The sequence below is a fragment of the Giraffa tippelskirchi genome, chromosome 9 (genome assembly GCF_054371585.1).
Source record: "Giraffa tippelskirchi isolate mGirTip1 chromosome 9, T2T-mGirTip1v1.2.pri, whole genome shotgun sequence".
NCBI classification, from domain to species: domain Eukaryota; kingdom Metazoa; phylum Chordata; class Mammalia; order Artiodactyla; family Giraffidae; genus Giraffa; species Giraffa tippelskirchi.
This window is the reverse complement of record NC_137283.1, coordinates 55,838,563-55,859,519: the sequence shown is the minus strand read 5'-3', so window position 1 is coordinate 55,859,519 and position 20,957 is coordinate 55,838,563. Positions and strand designations below refer to the sequence as shown.

At 53.2% G+C, this 20,957-nt stretch overlaps 1 protein-coding gene and 1 long non-coding RNA gene across 9 annotated transcripts in view; one reads left to right on the top strand and one right to left on the bottom strand.

The window, feature by feature from the left end:
• SLC6A6 (solute carrier family 6 member 6) overlaps positions 1–20,957 on the top strand; it is a 78,413-nt gene that overhangs the window by 12,662 nt on the left and 44,794 nt on the right. For 2 of the 8 annotated variants that reach the window (XM_081526476.1, XM_081526471.1), the window contains exons 1-2: positions 15,068–15,287; positions 19,942–20,057. The exons of 1 other annotated variant lie outside the window; for it this stretch is intronic. Coding sequence is in view for 3 of the 7 variants with exons in the window: in XM_081526471.1 (XP_081382597.1) it covers positions 15,235–15,287; positions 19,942–20,057 (169 nt within the window). In the remaining 4 variants the exon portion in view is untranslated. Of the gene's footprint in view, positions 1–15,067; positions 15,288–15,442; positions 15,510–15,619; positions 15,913–18,227; positions 18,237–19,941; positions 20,058–20,957 lie in introns of those variants that run through there. 5 more of the 8 variants (XM_081526474.1, XM_081526472.1, XM_081526473.1 and 2 more) reach the window with 4 other exon arrangements.
• LOC145520298 (uncharacterized) lies at positions 10,136–15,500 on the bottom strand. Its single transcript, XR_014064393.1, has 2 exons — positions 13,782–15,500; positions 10,136–12,029 (listed from the first exon to the last, which is right to left on the bottom strand). It is a non-coding gene; the product is annotated as an uncharacterized LOC145520298 (long non-coding RNA).

Here is a 20,957-nt window from a genome sequence, read left to right as displayed (position 1 = left end):
CTGGAACACCTAATGTTGACACGGTTCTGTCATCTAATCGACGTGAATAGCATTTTGCTGATTGTCTAGTGTGTACAGAACTTTCCCCCGCCTCCACCCCAGTTCAGGATCACAATATACTTTTTTTATTTCTGTTTTTTTTAATTGGAAGATGATTGCTCTATAGTGTCATATTGGCCTCTGCCGTACACCAGCATGAATCAGCCACGGGTACACCTATGTCCCGCCCCTCCGGAGTCAGCCTCCCATCTCCCGCCCCCCTCCACCCCTCTGGTGGTCACAGAGCACTGGCTTGAGCCCCCTGTGTCACACAGGGCATTGCCACTTGCTGTTTATCTTGCATACGGTGAGGTGTAGGTTTCCATGCTAGTCTCTCGATTTGCCCTACCCTCTCCTTCCTCTGGGCCTGCCCCGTGGCTCAGCTGGGAAAGAACCCGCCAGCAATGTAGGAGACCCTGGTTCGAACTCTGGGTTGGGAAGATCCCCTGGAGAAGGGAAAGGCTACCCACTCCAGTATTCTGGCCTGGAGAATTCGATGGACTGTGTAGTCCATGGGTTCACAAAGAGTCGGACACGACTGAGCGACTTTCACTTTCACTTTTTTCTCCTTCCTCCACTGTTCCACAAGTCTATCCTCTACGTCTGCATCTCCATTGCTCCCCTGCAAATAGGTTCATCAGCACCATCTTTCTCGATTCCATATGCGTGCATTAATGTACGATATTTGTCTTCCTCTGTCTGACTGACTTCAGTAGTGCTTTTAACGTGTTTTTAAAAAGGGTTTGATGGGGGCAGGAACCTGACTCAAGCCACTTTTCTGCAGTTGCCTTCTAAGCCTTGATTTAAACATCCTCCCTATGTGTGTGTGTGTGTGCGCTCCATCGCTCAGTCGTGTCCAACTCGTTGTGGACCCAACTGGACCCCACCAGCCTCCTCTGTCCATGGGATTCTCCGGGCAAGAATACTGGAGTGAGTTGCTATGCCCTTCTCCAGGGGATCCTCTCGACCCAGAGATCAAACCCGGATCTCCCACATTGCAGGCAGATTCTTTACCATCTAAGCCACCAGGGAAGCCCCTAGGGGTTTTCAAAGACGTCTTTGAGTTGTGACATTCAGTAAGAAACACACTTCATGACAGGATGCGGTGAGTACTTACACACACGTGAAACTGAAACCAAAGTTTCACAAAATAATACGCGTAGCCTCACCGTCTGTAGGACTCTGTTCTGTCCTGTTCTCCTTCTTAACAGCAATCACCCTGACCCCCTCAGTTGATTTCATGACCCGCTAGTACATCTTGGTCTGGAATTTGAAAACCTGGCTTCCTAGGCAGAAATTTCTCCTGCGTATTGAGCTCCCCAGGGCTGGGTTTGGATGACTTGGGGTCACCTGGGAAGCCAAGACTGAGAGAAATGCCCAAAGACCCTTGGTGGATCCGATGCCACCCCGCCATCAAGCCCGCAGCCCTGGGTCTCTGTCACCAGCAGCCACAGGTCCTGGCCCCACCCAAGACCTGTCCTTTGTGGCTTGACTTCAGGTGCAGAGAGCCAGGCTGGCACATACCCGGTGGCTCCGGACACCTCCCTCACCAGCTGCCAAGTGGCATGGAGTTGCCCCCGCTCTGGGTCAGCCTCCGGAGTTCCCACTGTCATAAATAGCATGAGTGATCATCTCGAACATTTACGGAACTCTTTAGCAACGTTCACCGTGCCTCCGAGGGTTTGAATGATAGTGAATTTTCTCCCACTGTGGCCCTGGGACGGGCACTGTGCCGCCTTGTGTAGAAATGACCACTGAGCGCTGCGTGCCTTCTCTGTGTCAGACTCTGCTAGCACCATAGAGGCCTGCGGTCCTCACGGTAACCGCCCGTGCCGTGGTGGTGCTCCACTGCACAGATGGGGAAACTGAGGCTCAGAGCAGTGAGCCGACCGCCCCCTCACCTCCACGTCACACAGGATGTGAATCCTGGTCCATCTGACTGGTGCCCACACCACCCAGCAGGGCCCTCTCCCACTCCCTCCCCCAGGCTGGAGCAGACTCTGGTCCATCCCTCCCCCCCTCCCCGCCCGCCCCCCCCAGGCCTCTCACTGGTTAATGAGTAGCCCAGGGCAGCCGGGAAGCCAGGTGCCTACCACCCTGAAGCTGGAATGTGCATTCTGCTCCAGATAAAGACACTCTTGTGCAAGGGGCTTGGCCCTTATAGGCGATCCACAGAGACAGGCCACGGTTCCTCTCTCCCAAGGCTTGCTGATCCGTCCACACTTGGCGGGAGCCCATTTGACAAGAGAGGCCTATCTGATGCCTCCTCTGAGCAGCCCTCCCGGTTCAGTCTTCCTGCCAGGTCTCCCTGGCCCCCGGACTGGCAGGGAGCGGGGTTTGGAGGGCAGCGTCTTTAGAGAACAGTTGCATTCTCTGAGGTCTCCGCCCCGCTGGGTGTCTGGACTTCAGTTCCCACCTGAGAAAGGGGACGATGATCACTCAGGGACCCCCACAGAGTCAAGGACGTGACCGATGTGTACGTGTCTGTCGGCTGGTCAGCAGACCCTGGGTTATTAATGAACCTGCCAAAAATAGTATTCCTGACCCGGGGGGCAACCCATGTGTTGGAAAGCCCATGGAGCTGGAGAGTCAGCCAGGCTGGGCTCAAATGCCGGCTCCACCCCTGGCCAGCTGTGTGACCTCACTGAGGGCGTGACCGAGCCTCTCAAAGCTTCCTCTTTCCCACCCACCTGTGAAATGGAACAGTAAGAGCCCTGGGAGCAGGAGACAGTAGACAATCAGGGGTAATGACCGGTCCTCCCAGTGGGGTTTGGGAGGGCCGGAGGGGTCTAACAACCTCGGTGACGGGTCCTCCCAGTGGGGTTTGGGAGGGCTGCAGGGGTCTAACAACCTCGGTGACTGGTCCTCCCAGCGGGCTTTGGGAGGGCCAGAGGGGTCTAACAACCTCGGTGACGGGTCCTCCCAGTGGGGTTTGGGAGGGCTGGAGCACCTAACAAAATTGGTGCCAGCACCCAGTAGCATTTCTTATCTCATCTCCCAGGTGGGATCCCTGAACAACGCCCCCCTCCTGAAAATCAGTCCACCCTCTTGGGTGCCCCGGAATCTGAGGCAGGGGGAGTCTCTCTGGGCTTATGGTGAGATTCCCCGTGGCCCTTCTCCACCCGCACCTCCTCCACCATCCCCACCCCACCCCGCCCCAGCTTGTAAACTCTGACGGGGGTGGGGGTGTCAGTACAGGCAACCCGCGACCACCTGCCAAAGTACTTGCTGCTTCGAAGGGCCTAGACAGAAATATATTTTTTTGCCCTGATTATGCTGTACGATTTTTTAAAAATTGAGATACCTTTGACATACAACGGTAGTGTAAATTTAAGGTGTACAATGTCTTGATTTTGTCCATTGCTATTGCAGTATGAGTGTCAGTGTAGCATTTAGTTAACACCTCCACTCAGTCACTTAATGATTTCTTCTGCTGTTGAGAAGTTATATGCTTTTCATACAGAAATTCGGAGAGCACAGAAAACTCTTAAGAAGAAAATCAGTTTCGTCTCTGGTCCTGCCATCCAGAGATAACCAACCTAATGGTGCATTTATCAGCATCTGGGTAATGTGCCTTATTTAAAATTTTCCTTTCCAAACTGAACCCATAACATGGCTCTTTAGGAGCCAGTTGCTCCCACCACACACCGGCCCCCCCCAAACTATTTCTAGGAGTCTTTTGGGGTCTTGGATCTTCTATCTCCAGGGTTGGCAAACTTCTTAAAGGATTGGCCAGTGTGTACTGTGGGCTTGGGGGCCGTGTGATCTCACCTCTGCTGTTGCAGCTAGAACCCAGCCAACACAACAGGCAATGGACGGACGGAGCTCTGTGCCAATAAAACTTTATTTACAAAATCCATGCTGAATCTGGCGGGGGCAGGAGGGGCACAGTTTGCGGACCCCCTGTTCTAGTTTATTTTCATTTGTTTGGGTAAACTATCATTTTTTTAAGTAATCCGCTAGTGAGGAGAAATGGGCCGTGTGCAGTTTCTTTCTTGAAACCTACTCTGCTGTGAATATCTTTTTTTCTTCTTCTTCTTCTTCTATGTTTAATTGTGGTAAAATACACTTAACATGAAGCCTGCAGTCCTAACCACCTCAAGTCTACATTGCAGTGGTGTTCAGTGTGTTCACGTTGTCGGGCAGTCTCCGAAACTTTTCCTCTCGCAAGACCGTAGGCAGCAGACATTTTGCATGTTGGTCTAATCAGGAAATTGGAATTGCTAGCCTGAGGGGGCTGTGCATTTTTAAGATGCTGGCACTTGATGCCAAATTATTGACCCTCCAGAGTCATCAGTGACAGCCCGTAGTCCTTGAGAGAGAGGTGGTACCTTCAGGATCTTAGGAGACAGAAGATTCAGACCCATTCATCCCAGAGGAGGGGGCTTCCCTGGTAGCCCAGCTGGCAAAGAATCTGCCTGCAATCCAGGAGACCTGGGTTTGATCCCTGGGTTGGGATGATCCCCTGGAGAAGGGAACGGCTACCCACTCCAGTATCCTGGCCTGGAGAATTCCATGGACTGTATAGTCTATGGGGTCCCAAAGAGTTGGACACAACTAAGCGAATTTCACTTTCACTCTCACTTTCATCCCAGAGGCGCTGCTCCCAGTCTACCAGCCTTCCTTTTAGGGGGAAGAACGTGAGAACTCAGGAAACAAAAATGCTGTGAATCCTAGACCTCCTCCTCCAAGGCTGATAAGTACACTCTTTAGAGAGACGAGAGGTATGTTTGAGACCTATTCTCACAGTGTGTCTGAGTGTAAATGTCTTTATATATATGAGATGGCACTGTGGAAAGGAGATCCAACCAGTCCATCCTAAAGGAGATCAATCCTGAATATTCATTGGAAGGACTGATGTTGAAGCTGAAACTCCAGTACTTTGACCACCTGATGCAAAGAACTGACTCATTGGAAAAGACCCTGATGTTGAGAAAGATTGAAGGTGGGAGGAGAAGGGGATGACAGAGGATGAGATGGTTGGATGGCATCACTGATTCAATGGACATGAGTTTGAGTAGATTCCAGGAGTTGGTGATGGACAGGGAGGCCTGGCATGCTTCAGTTCATGGGGTCACAAAGAATCGGACATGACTGAGCGACTGAACTGAACTGAACTAGTGGTAAAGAACCTGCCTGCCGATGCTAGGAGACATAAGAAACATGGGTTCAATCCCTAGGTTGGGAAGATCCCCTGGTGAAGGGCACAGCAACCTATTCTGGTATTCTTGCCTGGAGAATCCCATGAACAGAGGAGCCTGGCGGGCTACCAGCCATAAGGCTGCAAAGAGTCGGACATGCCTGAAGTGACTTAGCACGCATAGCACATGTGTATTTTAAAATATTTGTTTTATTTATTTGGCTACATGGGTCTTAGTTGTGGTGCTTAGGCTTAGTTGCTCAGCAGCATGTGGAATTTTCCTGGACCGGGGATCTAACCCATGTCCCCTGCATTGCAAGATGGATTCTTAACCACCGGAGCACTTGTAAATGTCTTTTGGCCTCTGCCTTGCTGAGTGTGACCCAGGGCCTGTCGCTTAACCTCTCTGGGACCCAGGGTCTTCAGTCAAAATAGAGGTGATATAGAATCTCCCTTCTCTGGTTGTTGGGAGGAGCAGAGGAGAAAAACTGTGAAAGTTCTCAGTACAGCAACCAGCACATGGGGGGACTGCAAGTGGTACTTACTATAACTGGTCCTCCTCTTGCTACTATTATTGTTAATACTTTTGATACCTCTATCAGGGTAGGCTGAGCACATGGACAATAGCGTGTGCAGCCGTCTGCAATTCTCAAAAAGGCCTCCCACCCATAATACTCGCGTTGTCGTACTGCGTAGTTGTTACTGTCCGCATGCAGCAGGGGAGAGACGTGGGGCTGAAGGTGGAAGTGGCCAGCTTGAGGTCAGCACATTTCAGGACAGGGCCTGGGGTGAGCCACGGCTCCAGCTTCTAGTCGAAGTCAGAGCTGCTGGGAAGCCTCCGGACCTGGGGCCAAACAGGAGCCTCCTCTTCCGGCCTCACTTGCGGCGGGTAAGCTCAGGGTCTCAGGCAGAGAGAAGATTCCTTGGATGCATCATCTCGTCTCAGCTCTTATCCCCACCAGGGATTACACAGGGATTTCTTCCAGGAGAGAGCTGATTCCTCTAATATGTGCGGTTCTTCCCCCGACAGCATCAAGCAGTTCTCCAACGCCGGCTGAGCATCCTACAACCTGAGTCAGTACTGACGCTGTTCCTGTGGTTGTCGCTCATTCGTGTCCGATTCTTTGTGACCCCATGGACTGCAGCACGCCAGGCTCCCCTGTCCTTCTCTGTCTCTTGGACTTGGCTCAAACTCCTGGGGTAGATGCTCAGATTCCCCAGGGGAAAGGCTCAGCCCCCACCAGACTGCTTTCCACCCCTTCAGCCTGAATGGCTAGGACTCCAAGGCTCCTCTGACCCCCTCCTTGAGTTGGGTTAATTGGCTCCAACAGCTCAATGACCTCAGAGAATCACCGGTTTCAGACTGAAGGTGTAACCCAGGAAGCAGATAAGAGAGACCCGCAGGGGAGGCGTGGGGAAAGCGCGGGGCTTCCATGCCCTCTCCGTGTCCCCGAATCTCCCCGTGTTCACCAACCAGAAGCTCCCCAAAGCCCGTCCTTTTGGGATTTTCTGGAGGCTTCATCACTCAGACATGATTGATTCCACCTCCAGCCCCTCTCCCCTTCCCCAGGGCTGGGGGGTCGTGGGACTGAAAATTCCAGCCCTCTAATCACTGGCCGGTTCTCCTGGCAACCAGGCCCCCTTCCTTAGCGGCCTCCTAAGTCGCCTCATTAACATAACAAAAGACACCTTGATTGCTCTCGCCACTGAGGAAATTCCTATGGTTTTAGGAAGTCTGTGCTGGAACCTGGGATGAAGACCAACTTGATCTTTCTGATTATACATTGCAAGATCACAGAAACTGATGGGGACTTTCAAACACCAGAGCCTCTCGCCACGGTGAAACCTGAGAGGTTTCTGGAAGATACTGTTATCTGTTAGCCTGTGCTCAGCCAGGAGACAGCAGGTCCAGAAACCCAGGCTCCTAAAGCAAAATGTGCACCTCCCAGCCCCGGGGCCCCAGTCGGCCTGGCTCCCTGGGGGCAGCTGCTTCCAGCACCTCCTTTATTTACCCATTTGCTGGGGGACCTCGGACAAGTCCCTCCCCTTCTCTGGGCCCTGGGCCTGCCAGTGTAAGACCCGGGGGTCTGGAATCACCTCCCCGGGGTGGCTGCTGGCGTGGCGGTGCTGAGCTTTGCACATGGACATCAGCTCTGCCGTTTCAGAGCCGGTGGCCGAGTGCGAGGGGTCACCCTCTGTGAGTGGGGTGTTCCCTGTGAGAGCTGAAAGCACGCTGCCCCTCGGGGTCCATATCCTTAGGAAGAGGGCCGCCCCCACGGCAGCCTGGCCCGCCCTCCATGGGGCCTCACGCAGGGACCCCTCTACCCCAGAGGGAGTTTGGGATCGGCCTGCCCCCGCCCCGACCCCTACTCTCCTCACCCCCAAGTCTCCCCCCACCCCATTTCTCTCCCCCTCCCCTCTCTCCAGCTCTGAGAGCCCACCCAGGGCCCAGCCTCCCTCACTCAGTCCTGCCACAGTGAGGGGAATGTGGCTCTTAGGTCAGTTTTCAGAGTCAAGTACAATGAGCTTCTGCTGGTCTCGTCGCCACCCTAATCTTTTTTGGGTGTCTGCCTGCTCCTGACCATTTCCCTCCCCCATCTTTCTCTCTTCTGTTAAGTTCCCGAGGCCCAGAGAGACCTGGTTCTGATGAGCAATCCCAGGCTGAGTCCTGCTCGGTGGGAAGGAGGCCGTGATGGATTAGTAATGTCTGTCGGGGGCCAGAGAGAAGAAGGTGGCATGCGGGCTGTCTCCGGACCCTCCTTGGTAGCAGACACCTGCTTTGGAAAAACTATGGGAAAAACGGGGAGCTGAGAAGACTGGGAAAGGTCTCTGCAGCCACCAGACAAGAGGCTTCCTCTGGGCGGGAAGAAAGGACCAGGACTAAGGAAGGTGGTGACTGTTGAGTTCCAAGTGACGTCATTCGTATTTAGGTGGAGGTTTTCAGACCAGGCGGGCTTCCCTGGTGGCTCAGACAGTGAAGAATCTGCCTGCAATGCAGGAGACCCAGGTTTGATCCCTGGGTCGGGAAGATCCCGTCGAGAAGGGAATGGCAACCCAATCCAGTATTCTTGCCTGGAGAAGCCCATGGACAGAGGAACCTGGCGAGGTAGTCCACGGGGTCACAAAGAGTCCGACACGACAGAGCGACTCACACTTTCACTTTTCACTTTTTCCGCCCAGGCACCTAGAGTATTTGATTCCTGCATAATGAATGGAGGCGGGTGATCACACATCAAGATCCTCCAGATGAGGTTGCCAGATAAAACGCAGGTGCATCTGAGGGGCCCAGCAACGTGCCCAAGGTCACACAACACGTTGACGTTGGGCATCTTTCCCCCGTTGCTTCCTGGCTGTGCGACCTCAGGAGTGTCCCATCCCCCTTGTGAGCCTCAGTTGCCCCATCTGTCAAATGGGGACTGAGGTGGAGATGCCCACTGGGTGAAGTGGCGTACATAGGAGAAAGCAGCTTGGTGTGCTAAAAAGTTGAGGCGATGACTTCTTATCAGTGTGACGTCTGAACACCAGCTGTGATAGAGTGCTTTCAGGATGGGGTTGGTCACACTAAACAGAGCAGACATGCGGTGAAGTCCCTTGCTCTAAAAGAGACAGAACTAGGAACGCTTGGAGTGTCCCAGGTGGCTGCTTCTAGGCACTGATTCCTGACACCCTGGACCCCCTCGTGGCCAGGCCTGAGCACGCCACGGCTGGAAACCCAGCCGGAAGGGCTTCTGGGGAGGGGGGTCCCCCTGACTTTATTAAATAAATTACTTTTATGTTATATTCATAAGCATCATGACAAGTGCTGGTGATACAAATATAAGGAAGACATAGTGTCAGTGTTTTAGAATGTTACAGTCTAGTAGGTGAGACTGTGTGAACATGTAAATTGCATTAAATTTTGGTGGGTTTTTTTCCCAGTTCTATTGAGACTAAATGACATCAGTGTATGAGTTTCAGATGTCCGGCATGATGGCTTGATTTACACTTATTATAAAACAATTACAAAGATTGGTTCTCTTAATGTCCATCACTTTGTGTAGATACATCAGCTCCCAACTTAAGGGCACAGAGGCAGGCAGACTTTTGTCTTCCCTTTGGCCCTTCCAGTCCATGTGAGAAATTTGCATGCTTTTCAAACCTGTTCTAGCCCTGCTGAGTCAGGGGAAGGCCCAGGCAAGACTGTTTGATGTCAGGGAAAGTTTGGGGAAAACCTGTAAGCATTTGAAAACCGAGAATTGAAAGTCTGCTCATTCAGTTGTCAGGAAGTGATGGACTTTTCCTGTGGGTCAGGGACCACGGTGGGCCTTGGGTCCCCAGAGACGAGCCTCACTCTGTCTAGCTTAGGAACCACCTGGCCAACAGGGAGATGCTGCAACCTGGGCATCCATCGGTGGGTTCTCTTGAAGATGCTCAGGCACCCAAAGTTCAAAGAGCTTTCCCAGAGGCCTCGAGTGACAAAGCATGGCAGGTGGGCACAAGAGGGGAAGGGTGTGCCAGGTGAGGAAGCCGCCCATGGAAGGGCTGGCCGAGCGTGACATGGAGTTAGGGCCCCCAGGGTCCTAGGGGACTGGGCTGCGTGTTCTGGGGAGGGCGAGGAGCCGTGTGGGTGATGGTCTAGCCTGGTGACCCCAAGGGCCCTGCTGGCTCTTTGCTCACTCTGGGACCAGCCTGGATCCGAGTCCTTACTTAGTGTTCCCAGATGGCCCTTCAAGGTGGTGACTGTGGAGCTGTTTTGACAGCAGGCTTCTGCACAGGAAGAGAAACAGACAAGCCCAGCCCTCACCCAGACCCGCTTGTAGGAGCATCACAGGCGTGATCAGAGGTCCCAAGAGGAGACCACTCTGATGAGACTGTAAGCTCGTTCTGCTGATTCACGGGGTTTCGGGAGTGTGCCAAGTGCCTTGGGAGGGGATGGCGGTGCCAGGTGGGCTCGCCTGCTGGTTGGACATATGACACTGGATGGAAAAAGTGTTTATTTGGTATTTTCTCTGCCTGACAGACCAGCCCTGGGTGTTCACTTCTGCCTTTCCCAGCATTTCACTGGATGATGCTAATGAGGGGTGCAGTCCGTGTTTGCTGATTAGCTGCATGCAATGCAGGGACAAACTGTTTCTCCTGAGAGCAGAGCCAGGCACGCGCCGAGACACTTCCTGGTACCTGCCCTTGTGTAATGTGAGGTGGCCCATTTTACAGATGGTGCAGCTGAGGCCCTGAGGGGAAGAGACACGCCAGACTTGCAGTTGGTAAGGGACAGAGTCAGGTTCCAGCTGAAGTCTCTGATGGTGGCTCACAATAGGCAGAAGTAGAACTAGGCAAAGGGCGTTTGGGGAACAGAGTCTTACGGGCGGGGCTGGGGGGCAGGCAGGAGGCTCATTTGTGGGGAATTCAGAGAACAAAGCTGGAGAGGCCAGGCGGGTCCTTCCTCTCCACTGACCTTACGTACACCTCAGCCGCCTGGGGGTCAGCAGGAGCCGACTGACCAAATAGGGAGATGAGTCAATGAGAGGGGTCAACAGGTTTCTCAGGTATTAATAGCTGTGGCCCTATCTCGGGTGTCCTTACTCCCCAGGAGTAAAAGGAGACTTTGTCAGATGGCCCAGGCTCTGCACAGGGTGAAGAAACTGAGTCCCAGACTGCAGTGCCCGGGACGCTTTGCGGAGGACGGGAGAGGGTGAGCCCCCTCAGAGGAGGTGGGGAGGCGCTCTCAGGGCTGAGATGCAGGCAGGCAGGGGCACCACATCCAGAAAGGGTGCGGGCTAGTGCACAGCGCCCCTGCACACCTTCCTCTTCCTCTCATCAGTTCACTGAGACTAGCCACATCCGCCGACCTTAGATCTGGACAGTCTGAGTTGAAAGGGTTAAAAGCGGTTGCCAGCCTGAAGAGGGGCCGGATTTCCCCACCCCCGCAGGTGTACAGGATTAAACGAGAAGGTCCAGGCTCAGCACGGTGGAAGGTTGTGGTCGCTGCTGTTCTGTGGTTGAGGCCACTGGGTCCTAGTCGTGAAGACGCGTGTGACCTGGGCCCGCTCAGGAGACCTGGATTTTAACCCTGTTGTTGTTCAGGCGCTCAGTTGTGTCTGATTCTTTGAGACCCCATGGACTGCAGCACGCCACGCTTCCCTGTCCTTCACTATCTCTCAGAGTTTGCTCAGACTCCTGTCCTTTGAGTCGGTGATGCCATCCAACCATCTCATCCTCTGTCGTCCCCTTCTCCTCCCGCCTTCAGTCCTTCCCAGCATCAGGGTCTTTTCCAGTGAGTCAACTCTTCGAATCAGGTGACCAAAGTATTGAAACTTCAGCTTCAGCATCAATCCTTCCAATAAATATTCAGGTTCCTTTAGGATTGACTGGTTTGATCTTCTTGCAGCCCAAGGGACTCTCAAGAGTCTAATCCTAGGTCTAATCCTAGCTGGTGAATTTTCAAAATGACATCCCTCCCTCCTACTGGCCTCAGTTTCCTTCTGTGTCAGGTGCAGAGGGGTCCCACCTGAAATTCAAGATCATGGCCAGGGGATGCCCCAGAGCCCTGCAGTTGAGGACTTAGGGCCCTCAGGTCCTGCCTTTCCTGGAGGGGCAACCTCGGTTAAACAGATCCATCTCTCTGAGCCGCAGAGGTGGGTAAGATCCTTCATCCCATAGGGTGGTTGGTAAGGACCAGATAAAATACAGAACCCAGGTGCCAGGTGATGCCCCAGGCGCATGTGGGCTCAGCCCAGAGAGCTGGTATTTCTCTCTGGAACTGACTGTGCAGCTGGAGGATTTTTTCCATACATTTGAGGCATTTCAACGCTGCGTTTTCTTCTCTCAGGTTCTCCGAAAATGCTTTAAAGGCCCATTACCTTTGGACTGGCTATAGAAGAAAAGTGAGCAGCGATAATCAGTGAAAAGTGATTGAAAGAAGAAGAATATTTAGCATGATTTTTTAAAGTTACTGTTGCTGCTGCTGCTGCTAAGTCGCGTCAGTCGTGTCCGACTCTGTGCGACCCCGTAGACGGCAGCCCACCAGACTCCTCAGTCCCTGGGATTCTCCAGGCAAGAATACTGGAGTGGGTTGCCATTTCCTCCTCCAGTGCATGAAAGTGAAAAGTGAAAGTGAAGTCGCCCAATTGTGTCTAACTCTTTGCGACCCCACGGGCTGCAGCCTACCAGGCTCCTCCGTCCATGGGGTTTCCTAGGCAAGAGTACTGGAGTGGGGTGCCATTGCCTTCTCCGAAAGTTATTGTTAGCTAGAATCATATCAAGTGCCCAGCAGTGCCAGACAGATAATCAGTTCAGTTCAGTTCAGTCACTCAGTCATGTCCAACTCTTTGCGACCCCATGGACTGCAGCACGCCAGGCTTCCCTGTCCATCACCAACTCCCAGAGCTTGCTCAAACTCGTGTCCATCGAGTCAGTGATGCCATCCAACCACCTCATCCTCTGTCATCCCCTTCTCCTCCTGCCTTCAATCTTTCCCAGCATTAGGGTTTTTTCTAGTGAGTCAGTTCTTCTCATCAGGTGGCCAAAGTATTGGAGTTTCAGCTTTAGCATCAGTCCTTCCAATGCATATTCAGGAATGATTTCCTTTAGGGTGGACTGGTTGGATCTCCTTGCAGTCCAAGGGACTCTCAAGAGTCTTCTCCAACACCACAGTTCAAAAGCATCAATTCTTCAGCACTCATCTTTCTTTATAGTCCAACTCCCACATCCATACATGACTACTGGAAAAACTAAAGCTTTGACTAGACTGACCTTTGTCGGCAAAGTCATGTCTCTGTTTTTTAATATGCTGTCTAGGTTGGTCATAGCTTTTCTTCCAAGGAGCAGGAGTCTTTTAATTTCATGGCTGCAGTCACCATCTGTGGTGATTTTGGAGCCCCAAAAAATAAAGACTGTCAGTTTCCATTGTTTCCCCATCTGTTTGCCGTGAAGTGATGGGACCAGATGCCATGATCGTAGTTTTTGAATGTTGAGTTTTAAGGCAGCTTTTTCATTCTCCTCTATCATTTTCATCAAGAGGCTCTTTAGTTCTTCATTTTCTGCCATAAAGGTGGTGTCATCTGCGTATCTGAGGTTATTGATATTTCTCCCGGCAATCTTGATTCCAGCTTGTGCTTCATCCAGCCCGGCATTTCACATGATGTACTCTGCATATAAGTTAAATAAGCAGGGTGACAATATACAACCTTGACATACTCCTTTCCCAATTTGGAACCAGTCTGTTGTTCCATGTCCGGTTCTACCTGTTGCTTCTTGACCTGCATACAGATTTCCCAGGAGGCAGGTGAGGTGGTCTGGTATTCCCATCTCTTGAAGAATTTTCCGTAGTTTGTTGTGATCTACACAAAGGCTTTAGTGTAATCAATAAAGCAGAAGTAGATGTTTTTCTGGAATTCTCTTGCTTTTTCTATGATCCAGAGGGTGTTGGCAATTTGATCTCTGGTTCTTCTGCCTTTTTTAAATCCAGCTTGAACATCTGGAAGTTCACAGTTCACATACTATTTGAAGCCTGTCTTGGAGAATTTTGAGCATTATTCTGCTAGCGTGTGAGATGAGTGCAATTGTGACGTAGTTTGAACATTCTTTGGCATTGCCTTTCTTTGAGATTGGAGTGAAAACTTACCTTTTCCAGTCCTGTGGCCATTGATGAGTTTTCCAAATTTGCTGGCATATTGAGTGCAGCACTTTAACAGCATCATCTTTTAGGATTTGAAATAGCTCAGCTGGAATTCCATCACCCCCACTAACTTTGTTCGTAGTGATGCTTCCTAAGGCCCACTTGACTTCACATTCCAGGATGTCTGGCTCTAGGAGAGTGATCACACCATCATGGTTATCTGGGTCATGAAAATCTTTTTTGTACAGTTTTTTCTGTGTGTTCTTGCCACCTCTTCTTAATATTTTTGCTTTTGTTAGTGCCATACCATTTCTGTCCTTTATTGAGCCCTTCTTTGCATGAAATGTTCCCTTGGTATTTCTAATTCTCTTGAAGAGCTCTCTAGTCTTTCCCATTCTGTTGTTTTCCTCTATTTCTTTACATTGATCACTGAGGAAGGCTTTCTTATCTCTCCTTGCTATTCTTTGGAACTCTGCATTCAGATGGGTATATCTTTCCTTTTCTCCTTTGCTTTTTGCTTCTCTTCTTTTCTCAGCTATTTGTAAGGCCTCCTCAGACAGCCATTTTGCTTTTTTGCATTTCTTTGTCTTGGGGATGGTCTTGATCCCTGCCTCCTGTACAATGTCATGAACCTCCATCCATAGTTCTTCAGGCACTCTGTCTATCAGATCTAATCCCTTGAATCTATTTGTCACTTCCCCTGTATAATCATAAGGGATTTGATTTAGGTCATACCTGAATGGTCTAGTGGTTTTTCCCTACTTTCTTCAAGTTAAGTCTGAATTTGGCAATAAGGAGTTCATGATCTGAGCCACAGTCAGCTCCTGGTCTTGTTTTTTCTGACTGTACAGAGCTTCTCCATCTTTGGCTGCAAAGAATATAATCGATCTGATTTCAGTATTGACCATCTGGTGATGTCCATGTATAGAGTCTTCTCATCTCTTGTGTTGTTGAAAGAGAGTGTTTGCTATGACCAGTGTGTTCTCTTGGCAAAACACTGTTAGCCTTTGCCCTGCTTCATTCTGTACTCCAAGGCCAAATTTGCCTGTTACTCCAGGTATCTCTTGACTTCCTACTTTTACATTCCAGTCCCCTATAATGAAAAGGACATCTTTTGGGGGTGTTAGTTCTAGAAGGTCTTGTAGGTCTTGACACATAATATCAGCCACAATTATTGTTTCCAGGACGTAAGAACAGTTGGAATTAGAACAAAGGGTTGCCATGACAGTTATTTCCAGGGTCCTCATTCGCTGCTGCCTGGAAGGAGGCAGGTTGCCTGCCCTAGAGCACCCAGACAAGGGGAGGAAGAGGCCAGGATTACAGCTGAGGAATGCCACCTCTTTCCACTGGAGATGGGCAGGGAGGGGATAGTCAGGGAAGTCTTCCTGGAGGAGGTGGCATTTTGAGGATGGAGAAGAAGTGGTGATGTGTGTTCCAGGGCCTGGAATGAGCTATAGAAATGCACCAAGCTGTGATAGTCCAGGGCCTCACAGGTGATGCTGTACAGAGATGGTGAGCTCTCTGATAAAGGAGACCCCTCTTGACTTTAGTTTTGCTAAGAGATGTTCCCAATTGGTGGCATTTTCCTGGAGGAGGACGTAGTCTCCAGGCACCTCAGTGGTGCTGGAAGGGCCATTGTGACCTCACGAGCAGATATTCTGAGGCCCAGAGCCAAGGTGCAGGACATCTGTACCATCTCAGATCGCCGATGTGTCCTAATTCCCAGTGCCTTGGGTGAGTCACCCACACTTTTCCACCTGTGTCTCTGTTTGCTCACAGAGCCTCTGTCCCCTTAGAGCCACACTGGGCTGCCTTCTGTGATCTAGGCTTATGAGGTCTCCAGCAGCAGCGGTTGCCTCGGACACGGTGTTCAGGGAGACTGCCTCAGAGGGGGAGCAAGGGATAAATGTGGGGGCCATCCGGTGCTTCCAGATTCTATCCCATGGTCCCACTGGGGGCCTGGTGGGAGCAGGGTCTTCCTCAGAGGCGTCCAGCTTGGAGCAGGCCATGGCTCCCCTGGCTGGGACTGCTCACCCAGGTCACCCACCCCAGACCACCAGTAGGACCCTCTGTTTACCCACCTCCTCAGCCCAAATCCTTGCCTGATGGAGCCTCTCGGCCCCTGAGCTGACCGCAGGTAGGTTGCCGGGTGAAGAGGCAGGGCCTTCCCTTGGGGTCAGGTGCCTCTGTGGGACTTGGGCTCTGGAATTCCTGAGCCTGGGAAAGGGGTCCCCTAATCAGTAAGGAGAGGAGCTGGTCCAGGTTCCCCAAACATTAAGGGCTGGAAGGAAAGGGTGTGAGCTATGCAGAGCGCAGCGCTGGAACCTGGGAGCCCAAAGCTGGTGCCCCCGGGCCTTAGTTTCCCCACCTGTAAAATGGGCACGCTAGGTCAGATGCTGCCGCTGAGTGTCACGAACTAGTATGCATCAGGAGCTGAATTGGGACTAAGGATAGGAGTGGCCCACCCTCGGGCCGGCATACTTATTTCACTTCAGGGCAATTCTGTGGAAGTGACCATCTGCTCTCACCATAATGTTGTGAAAGAAACATGCTTTTAATCCCCACCTCCAAGCAGCAAGGCTGTAGTGTCAGAAAGTGCTGTGTCTAAGACCGAGTCCTGGGCAGCCTTCTGTTGCAGGCCTGGCCTCCTACCATGCCGTGGGCTGCTGGCGGCTCTGTCCCGGCTGCCCGGGCCTGGCATTGGGCAGCTCAGAGTAGGAGCTCAGAACCCCACCCAGGCCTGCACTCGGTCTCACCTTCCGGCTGGCGGGCCCTTCCCCGAGACCAGCCCGCTTCCCTTTCAGGCCTCAGTCTCCTCATCTGTAACCTCCGGGCAGCGGGCTCCCGGGCTGATCTGTCACTCAGTGTTGGCCGGAAGGGGGGTCTTGGATATCCAGGGACCTCCAGCTAGGACTCTTCAGGTTTCTAGGTTCTCAGGAGTTGAGGGATCACAGAATCTGATTTCTGCAGCTTCAGCTGTCCTGGGGGACACCAGCGAGGCCACCTCTCTCCCTCGAGAAGATTTTCTTCTCAGCTCCCCAGGGTCTCTGACTGTGTCCAGGGGTGTGGAGGGGGGATGCTTGGCCCCTCTTTGAGTAGCTTGGTCTGCAGTGGTGGTCGGGTGATGCTGCAGCCCATTTCTTTTCAGCAGCAAAGGCCATGTCTGCTCCCGGTTAAGTTCAGACACTTCCCCTGTAACATCAGCCTCCCCTGCTTGGCAGGTGCCCCACCTCAGGGTCCAAAGGGTGCCTCCTGAGATGAGCTCCTATCCCACCCCAGGACTAGCCCAGGGAGGTGAGGAGCTGCCCACAGTCAAGCTCAGATCCCAGGGAACACCCACACAGGGTCCTTCAGTCCCGCCTTCCACCTACAGAATAGGAGAGGAGGTTGGAAGCAGGGTGGTAGGTGAGGCCCCGAGTCTCAGAGCTGGTAGACCCTGGGCCTGGCTCCTCGGCGTATCTGTCAAATCCCCAGCAGGCCTGGGAGACACCCCACAGGGCCCTGGCTGTGAGTCTAGGCTGCCTCGGGTCTCAGGGAGGCTGTAGATGAGTTTGCTCACTGTCCTGACCATGTCCAGCACACACGTGGTCCAGGTGCTGCTCTAAGCGGTCTGTACAAACCTGTCATTTCATCTCAGCAGCCCCAAGAGGCAGGCCCTGCCCCAGCCCCATTCTACATGTGGGTGAACTGAGGCACAGAGGGTGTGTTGACGCTGTCCATTTTCTGTTTCCCTGAGGAAGAGGGAACCCTTCCTCAGGGTTCCCTGAGGAAGAAGTCAAGAGGGCTGTGTATGTGCATGTGTGTGGGGAGGGACAGGACACTGCCCCTCCAGGCCCAGGGTCTCCTGGTCAGAGGGTCTAAGCCACAGCCTGGAGAGGGCAGGCCTCACCTTGGTCAAGCAGCTGTCAGAGGCCAGACTGGCCCCACAAGGCTCTGTGCTTGACTGGGGGGAGAGGGGACTGACATCTGAGGGACTCAGGTTTCTTTCAGGCAGGGCCCACCTGCCGCCTCCACCTTAGAAAAAAGTGACTGCCAGGGTGATGGCCAGGGGGTCTCCAAGTCCTAGGCAGTATGCCTTGCATGCCCTATCCTCAGAGAAGCTGCCCGAGGTCCGCTCGGCTGGACTCTGCCCTTCACCAGGCCTCAAAGCCAGCTCCCCGCTTCCTGTATGTGTGCCCCTCTCCCATGTAGGGGGCTCTTGGAGGCTCGTCCCCCCCTAGGATCCCACGTGCTCACTCACCTCCCTGCCCCAGAGGCCCCAGTGATGACCTGCCAGCTCTCACCTCCAGTTCTCAGCCTCTTTTTCACTTTAGCAAGCGAGTAACATGGAGTGCTGGCCTTGTCCTGGGCTCAGTCCCGGCTGCCTGCCACTCCCTGGGTAATCTTGGGCCAGTCCTGTCTCCTTTCCTCCTCTGCAGAATGGGGCAGAAGTACCTGTCCCCCAGAACACAGTAAGGAGCAGTGACAGTAGGAAATATCAGGTCTGGGGCCGATGGTTTTTGGGGGTGGCCCAGGGCTGGCAGAGATGAAACCCAGCCCCCAGCTGCTCAGTCTGGCAGAGGAGACCACTTACGTGTGCAGACACACACAGGCTCACTTGCATTGTCATCACTGAGTCCATTTCATAGGCTGGTTTTCTTTTGCATTTTCCCAAGAGCCTCCTGGTCCATTAGCACCGCTGTCCCTGGCCTCACATGTTGCTAAGATTCACTTGGGGGCTGCTTTACCAGCTTTGAAGGTTCAGTCACTAGGGGGGCGGGGGAGGCCCCTGCCTGTTCAGAGCCCTGGGTGACACTGATGTTCAGACACCCGTGAGGGTCCCAGGCATCTACTAGCCCTGCTCAAGAGCCCAGAGACATCACCCAGGGACGGCTGTACAGATTAGGAGGCCCATTTTACAGGAGAAGAAAACTGAGATTTCCTGAGAAGACCTTTGAACTTTGTCCAAAGCTGCACAGTTCTGAGCAAGAGCCCAGCGCCTGGGGAATGTGGGTGTGGGGGGTGGGATGTGACACTGGCCAGAGGAAGGGAGGGAAAGAGTGGGATGGGCATGAAGGGCTTCCTGGAGGAGGTGACACTTTAGCCAGGTCTTTCAAGGTGGGTGGGATCCACCTGAACATAAAGGGAACCCACAAGCAAAGCATAGAGTGGAAGCGGGTATTGCTGGGGAGAATGAGGTGGCCCCGGGATCCACGCAAGACCAGAGTGGGGAAGTAAGGTGGCAGAGACTGGGGACGGGGCACGTGTAACGGGCCTTGGATCCTGGTGGGGAAACGTGGATGACAGTGAGTCCACTACGTACGAACCTTCCGGCTGCAGACTTCCACCGAGGCAAACGTGCGTTCGCGCGTCCAGTCACGTGAGCTGAGTTCACGTGTCTGGTGAACATTGGTACGGGCGTGCATCCTCCACAAGCAGCTGTGCTTCCATGTCCTTTATGGCCCTGCACGGACCAAGCCGCCACCACCCCCCTCTTCACTCATAGGTCTTCTTGCCTGTTGGCATGGTGCCCACCCCTCTGTGCCAGCTGCTGCTCTGGGCTACTGTATCTTTCAGGGTCCTGTACTGTAAGATTAAAAATCTCTGCTTTATTTTTTGTGTTTGTTTTTTATGCATTATTTGTGTGAAAAGTATCACACGCCTATTACAGTATAGTACTGGATAGCCCGTTATGTCAGTTGTGTATCTAGGCTAACTTTGTTGGACTCACGAACAAACTGGACTTGGGAACGCACTCTCGGAACTGAACTCCTTCGTAGGCAGGGGACTTTGTTCTCCAAGCAGCTGGGAGCCATTGATAGTTCTTGAGCTGAGGGCGACATGGCAGGCTGGTGGGGTGGGGCGGGGGGCAGTCTACCAGACACAAGCTTGGCTAAGCCGGTGGGAACAGAGTTCAGGACACGCCTCTGGGGAGCCCCCAGTGGCCAGCGGGGGCCTGGTCTTGGGGTGCTGTGTGAGCGGCAGGCCATGAGGGGGCCGTGCCGTGTCCCCAGCACCGAGCTCTCGGCAGGCACGGTGGAGGCGTAAGGGGATCGCAGTGAAAGTTCAGGGGCCGTGACGGCTGTCTGTCCCAGGCTGCCTGGGAGGTGGTCCGCACGTGTGGGAAGGCCGCAGGGGAGTGTCAGCCCTCCCCAGAGTGGATTTTAATGCTGACCTTCTCTTGTAGCCCAGCAGTAGCTGCTCTTAGTCACCATCTTGTAGCCCTGGAAGTCGCCACCACCGCCGCTGCTGCACCAACATTCGCCAACCTGACGGCGTTAGATACGAACGTGGTCCACCCAGGTTTGGAATAAGGCCCTCGCCCTCCGCCTCTGACCTCCGCTGGGTTGGGGGTGTGAGGAGCCTGTCTATATCTCCTGTGGTTAATCCGCTGTGGGTCAGGGGCCTCAGTTTCTCCATCTAGAAAGTGGGCTCGCGTTCACGCCTGCCACGACCCCTAAGGCCCCACCCAGAGCCTTCGATGTCTGTGCAGAGTCCTCCCGTGGGATCCCCAGCCCAAGGGCAGACCCTCGGGGACCAGGGAGAACTCACTTCAGATCCTCCTCGAAGATGCTCAGAGAACATACCGTCCAATGAAAAGTCGATATCCTACAGGCTTGGGGCTCATCCCTCAGTGAAAGGCAAAGCTTTGTGGGGTTCTGACCCTTCGGGAGGGTCCTGCGTTCAGATGCCGGGGACACACACACCCCTCTGTCCCTAGCGGAGGGTGCGTGTGGCCTGTCCTCCTCTTGTCCGCAGCCCTGCCCATGTCCTGAACAACTGCTCCTTTTTTTTTTAAACTTTTATTTATTTATTTTTGGTCACGCTGGGTCTTCGTTGCTGTGTGGGCTTCTCTCTAGCCGGAGCCAGTGGGGGCATCTCATCCTGGTGGCGTCTCCAGCTGCGGAGCACAGGCTCTAGGTGCACGGGCTTCAGTAGTGGTGACACACGGGCTTCTGTTGCTCCAGGGCGTGTGGGATCTTCCTGGACCGGGGATCGAACCCATGTCCCTGCCTTGGCAGGCGGATTCCTATCCACCGCACCACCAGGGACATCCCTGAATGTCTGCTCTTGCCCTTTGCTCCATCTTTGCTCCCTCGCCCTCGTCGAGGTGGCCGCACAGCTGCAATGGGGAAGAGCTTTACTCTCACACTGAGGGTCCCCCCCCCCGTCCTGAGCCCTAAAGGTTCCGTCTGACAGATA